This window comes from Giraffa tippelskirchi, chromosome 7 (genome assembly GCF_054371585.1).
Source record: "Giraffa tippelskirchi isolate mGirTip1 chromosome 7, T2T-mGirTip1v1.2.pri, whole genome shotgun sequence".
NCBI lineage: Eukaryota > Metazoa > Chordata > Mammalia > Artiodactyla > Giraffidae > Giraffa > Giraffa tippelskirchi.
In genome coordinates, this window is record NC_137281.1 from 98,529,359 (window position 1) to 98,535,358 (window position 6,000).

Consider the following 6,000-nt stretch of genomic DNA (forward strand, 5'->3'; position numbering starts at 1 on the left):
TCCCAAAGTTTGCTGTTGATTTGCCAAAAGAAAGTTGAAAGTGGTATTACTTTCTTTATGATATGAGGTATTTTTCTAGCAGTCCCAGGAATTTAGGAACATTGTTTCTTTTATGTGATATGTATTACTAAATCAGATTTTGAGGGAATCACACTTTTCTAGTGGTTTTTTTGTTGTTGTTGTTTTACATTTCAGGGATGTTTTTAACAAACACCTAGGGTTTTTACTGTGTGTCGAGCTCTAGCAGGCCTTGTTCTAAGCACTTTAGGAATGTTAACTCGTTTAATCATAACAACCCCAAGGGATACATACCGTTACCTTTTTACAGATTCTTATTTTACATTTTATGGAGAATGGAAGCAGAGAGGTTAAACATGTTACTCAAAGTCACCCAACTAGGGAGTTGCAGAGCCAGGATTTGAACCTAGGCAGACTGGTGGAATCTACATTCTTACCCACTATACTGTGCTGCTTCAAACTTTCATTCCAACTAGGAAAGCTTGTTTGCAGAACTAAAACTATATGGAAGATCTTTCTGTAAAAATTGAATGTAAGTCCTTTTTTATATGCTTTTTTAAAATAGGTATATACCTTTATTATCAAATAGCCTAACTGAACTTTTAAAAAAATTTAATATTTACCTTTGCTATAAGGATATTTCACTGTAAGAATAACTACATGTGATTTTTGCAGCATATCTAACCAAAGAATACTTTTGTCTAACCAGAGTGTTTAGTCAGATTAAGTTAGATGAAAAATGAACTTTGCCCCAGAACTGACATTTCATGCTATATTTTAAGGTTATTCTCCATTTATATAAAATATTGATTATATTCCTTGGGCTGTACAATATATCCGGTAGCTTCTCTTATAAGCTAACTTCCCCCTCCCCTGTCCTCCATCCCCACTGGTATTCTCCTGTCTGGTAAATAAGCATATAGCATGATACTGGTAATTTACTGCTTCATGAGCCACTCAAATGGGTGCTCATCAGAGGTGGCATCTCCATCTCACCTAAAACAGTTGGCAGAAATAACTGGTGTAGTCACATTAACACACTGGGGCTGCAGCATTCTTAGGCAGGATCTAGTAAGCTGGTTTTATAAAGAAATCCAGTTCTTCAAAGGAAGAACCCTAGCAGTCTCCCCACTAGTTCTCTCCCCCTGTAACTGATCTCTTCAGTGTACTTAAAGGGGGGATGGCATTGACACCTCATTAGTGACCCAGGAAAAGCCAGTTAATAAGCCCTAGTACCTGTTGTATTAAGTCTTATCTATATTTTTTCCTAGTGGGATGCTGATGAACAGGCATTTAACACAACTGTGAAGCAGCTGCTGTCACGCCTGCCAAAGCAAAGATACCTCAAATTAGTCTGTGATGAGATTTATAACATCAAAGTAGAAAAAAAGTAAGTTATCACTTAGGCATTGCAGGTTTCAATATAGGTTAAAACTCAAGCTGGGGTGGGGGTTGTTTTTTGTTTTTAGGAGTTTTTCCCCAAGAAGGGGTTTTAGAGTGACAAATATGTTACTGTCTTGTTGAGGTTAGATGACTAATAAGTTGCTATGTTAGAACTGCAGTTGGTGACCAGTAAATGCATGTCAGGACTGTGAATCATAGTCACGATCTTATCAGTAACAACACTGTGATCTCAGTAGCTATCCCAGTTATCATTTTAATCACCCAGGTAACTCATATGTCTTATGTCCCCTTGTCAGAATGCCAGTTGTTCATGTTTTCAAACACTAAAATGTTTTTAGTGACTAGCCTTCCGTCTTGTTTTTGATTACACAGAACTCCTACAGTTAAGTGTTCTAAAAATAAATTATCAGCCCAGGTCTTTACCCATTATACTGATCCTGTTTTCTTCCTCCTTTTGCAGGGTGTCTGTGCTCTTCCTGTACAGCTACAGAGATGACTACTACAGAATCTTGTTTTAATCCTAAAGAACTATCACTACATTGTTCAAACAGACAGGAGCTTCTACTACAAAACATTGTACATTCATTGTAATTTTAAATTAGCTTTACATTCTAAGCTGTCCTACAAAGCTGAGCTTTGTAGGTTTTTCATGTGTAATATATTATAAATTTATCTTTTGAATAAATGTTTTCATATATCTGTTGCTTTTTAATTGCAAATCGATTAACACTACAGGGTTTATGGAGCTAGAACACAAGAAAACAGCTTTGTTCTTCTCTTAGCCCTATATACCAAGCACATGAAAATGTCCAAAGTAAAGGGCATAAAGAAATCAAATATCATCATTAACTTGGAATCTTTATTCTTGATAATTCTCTAATAAGCTTATCCTTAGTCTGGTTAAGCAAACTCTTATTTGGCTATGAAACTCATTCAAATTTGCTAAAGTAACTAAGATGATTACAGCCAGCTGGGAAACCCATGAAATAACACAACTTTTAATAAAATTGTCAGGTTTCAGTTCCAGTAAGCCAAAAGACAGGGCCTCAAGCCTATTCATAATCACATCATTCCAGAACAAGAAGCTATGGCCAGAAACTTTTTATGGGGTAGGAAAAAGAATAAAAGTTGGTCAGTGCTGATAAATACAGGTTAAATAAAACACTGCTCTTTACAGATGGCTACAGAGTCTGTAAACTATTATCCATGAATATATAACCGTCCAACACAAACCACTTAGCCAGATCTAAGATAAACTGGCTTCTTGTAACTACCCTGTAAACACTGCAGCCCTTCTTCCATCCAAAAATGACCCTAATCTCACATGAAAACAGTCATTATAAGGAAATCAGAAACTCAGCTTTGTGGCCAAAAATAAAAACCAAAGGAAAAATAGCAATTCAGTGGTTAGTTGGTGGCAGAGGGAAAGGTGGTGCCCTTCACTGTGCTGCTTTGCTCTTCTTACTCTTGCTCTTTTTGTCCCTCTTCTTCAGCCCATCCATGTTAGCTCGCAATAGGTTTGAATAAGCCTAAAAGACACAGAGCGTGACCTTAGTGGGAAAAGTTGCAAATTGGTAGAGCATCTGCCCTACTTCCGTAATGGATTTAGGGTTGCCAAAATCAGGAAGCCTAACTGATAAAGTATAGAATACTATGGGACACCTGTAGCCTAAGGAAAATGGTGTAAGGGAAACACCCTCACATTATAGCAGCTTCTGCAACACCCACTAGTGAGTTGCACATTTTTTAGTCTTTTTCTTAAGCAAAAATGGAAGACTGCAGGTGACTTACATAACTGTACTGTAAGTACAGCATATATGAAGCCTAAGACAAAATTTAGCTAAAAAGACAATGTCAGTGTTGAAGTAAAATTTGTAGCTTGGCAGCTTTTACTTGTAAACTATTGGTAAAACACAGTATCACAGGAGAGCAGTGAACTTAAATCACAATCTTAACCCAACCCAGTGTTAAACATTAGGCTGACTCTTGCCTCGAGAAATGGGACACAGAGAACACCAGAAACTCACCATCTGAAACTTATTCACTTCTTTGGAGCTCACCTGGAAAATAAGGGGGAAAAGATCATCCCTGTTACCACAAAAAAATCATCTGCCTCACCCAGTAAAACTCAAAAGCCTCATGAAGACATCCTAATCTTTAAAAAATATTTCTTCCCCACTGCAGGAATGGGAAAGCTATTTTTCTACTCCACTTTCCCCTGCCTGAGGAACAAGTAAAGTAGCTCTGCACTTTGAGAACTGTACCAAGATGGGAAAGATGGGCTGCTTAAGAAGCTATGCTTCTCACCCTGTTCAAATCTCTTAAACACATTGCACTGACTTTTTCTAAGGAGTCTAAGAGATGTCAAAGAACTTAACCTTTCGTGCAAGATACACTTAAATTACACCCTCCCCATCTTATTTTAAACCTACCTTCCATTAATTCAGGCCCATTTAAGCAAACTGCAAGCTACCACAAGAGAAATTTTATGTCTGAAGATTCCTTAGTTTTCCATATTTCATGACACCTAACACCTAGTTCTGCCCCAGTAGAATAAAGACATATTCATTTGATCCAAGGAGTCTCTTGCTTTGCCATATTCAACTTCCACTTTGAAAGGGAACGCTAGAACTCTTAATGTGCCATATGCTCAGTAGTGTCTGACTCTTTGCAACCCCATGGACCGTTGCATGCCAGGCTACATATATTCAAAGCCTGATATAATACATGTTTGGTACCTGAACCACAACGATAAAGGAATAATCAGCTTAAAAGTAAAAAGCATCTGGTACCAAGAGTCTGTTCACTGAAGCCCCAGCACAGTAAAGGAATAAGGAATCAAACATGCCAGCTGCTCCTTACAGTGCTACTCTGAGTAAGGACCGATATGCTAATATTTTTTTCTAACAAGTGTTTGACTTCTACTTTCTTCATTTTAATTTTTCTCTTGGGCTTTCTATTACCAAAGTAATAAAAGAAGATCTTGATTTCAAAACAGCTGGGGAACTACACACTAGGCTTTATTTAGTAACTTACAACCCCCTCCCCCAAAACCTGGTACAGATATAACCTATCCTCAGTTAAGTTCAAGTCTTTAAACTCCAAAACAGGAGTATTAGGAATCCAACTTACCACAGTGCTGATCTTCTTTTTCCCATCAGTAGCTCTTAACAGACATTTGTTGTCTGAGGGCTCAAAGCCCTCCACAGAACCCTTCCTTGGAATGGGTTTAGTTCGGCCATCATCTGCATGAAAAATACATCCTGGTGAACACAGCACAGACTTAACAGGTAGACAAAAAGTGAATAAGTCGGGAAGGGATACAAAGAGGATACCTAATCCACCTCCACTGATCTAGTTCTGTTAACCACATTATATGCTATCGTAGATGGCTTGGCCACACCTTGGGAACCTACCTGCTACTCCCACGATGGGAACATTGTAATATCAAAGCACATTAAATCTCACTAATCATGGCGAAGCTTGGAATCCTTGACAACAAGGACAGCCCTGACATGACTGGGGCCCACTGGAACCGGAACTGACTTAGGTGGCTAAGTGCTGGGGGCCGCACCAGCCCCAATCCCTAATACTCTGGCCCCTCAGCTCTGAATTGGCCCAGTATAAGGTGGACGAAGGTACGGGCAGCAGAGGATGCGCAGCAGAAAGATTCTGCCTGAGGCTCCCAGTCACTGGTCACCCGGGCCGGGGTTTCGCTCGGCCTCCCAGCCCGCTTCCGGCCTTGCCGCGTCCACAGCTGCTTACACTTCTTCAGGGTGATGAACACGCTGCCCGACAACCGGCACTTCTGGAAGAGTCTAGTCAGCTCCGTCAGGAACTGGAACACAACAAGCCCGGCCCCGTTAGGCAACCACAAACCCCCTTTCCGCCTCGTCAAGTCCCTATCCCTCCCGAAGAACGAGACAGAGGTCCCGAGCTAAGCCCCAAACAGCATCGGTCCCTCAGCCGGCCAGCTCTGGCTATACCTGTTCACTCTCCAGCAGCACCATCCTGGCGCTGCCGGCTCCGCTCCGTCAGCACAAGCCCCAAGCCGCTGGAGCCGGAAGTTTCTCCCGACCTGGGCGGGACTTCCGGTATTAGGTTTCTTGTTCTTTCACCCAATCCCTGCTTCCACAGTTTCCCCGCCCCACCCACTTCGCGCCCGCGCTCAGGGACGCCCCCTTCTGTCCCGGGAGAGCAACGACCCCGAGGGCCTTTGAAGTGTGCGAGATTTCACAGACAAGCAATCCCCTCATCCAAGCAGTGGGAGGGAGTGAGAACGCGGAAGGATTTGATGGTAACTTATAGTTCTGGCTTAGGTGGTAAAGAATCCGCCTGCAATGCATGAGACCTGGATTCGATCCCTGGGTTGGGAGGATCCCCTGGAGAAGGGAAAAGCTACCCATTCCAGTATTCTGGCCTGGAGAATTCCATGGGCAAGTCCACGGGGTCGCGAAGAGTCGCACACGACAGAGCGACTTTCACTTTCACTTTATAGTTGTGTACATTCAGCTGTGTTGGGCAAGTTACCTAACAGTTCGGTGCTTCAGTTTCCTCAACTTATAATAATAGTATCCA

General features: G+C 41.5%; 2 protein-coding genes across 8 annotated transcripts in view; one reads left to right on the forward strand and one right to left on the reverse strand.

Annotated features, from left to right (window-relative positions):
• The window catches only part of EIF2AK4 (eukaryotic translation initiation factor 2 alpha kinase 4), a 101,886-nt gene extending 99,767 nt beyond the window's left edge, over positions 1–2,119 (forward strand). For all 7 annotated transcript variants that reach the window (XR_014058795.1, XR_014058791.1, XR_014058793.1 and 4 more), the window contains 2 exons: positions 1,290–1,408; positions 1,883–2,119. Coding sequence is in view for 3 of the 7 variants with exons in the window: in XM_081507162.1 (XP_081363288.1) it covers positions 1,290–1,408; positions 1,883–1,940 (177 nt within the window). In the remaining 4 variants the exon portion in view is untranslated. The remainder of the gene's footprint in view (positions 1–1,289; positions 1,409–1,882) is intronic.
• Positions 2,120–2,261: 142 nt separating this feature from the next.
• Positions 2,262–5,463, reverse strand: SRP14 (signal recognition particle 14). Its single transcript, XM_081507165.1, has 5 exons — positions 5,409–5,463; positions 5,188–5,260; positions 4,555–4,667; positions 3,450–3,482; positions 2,262–2,951 (listed from the first exon to the last, which is right to left on the reverse strand). The coding sequence occupies exons 1-5, from the start codon at positions 5,430–5,432 to the stop codon at positions 2,862–2,864; spliced, it is 333 nt and encodes a 110-aa protein (XP_081363291.1). The 5' UTR covers positions 5,433–5,463; the 3' UTR covers positions 2,262–2,861.
• Positions 5,464–6,000: the final 537 nt, after the last annotated feature.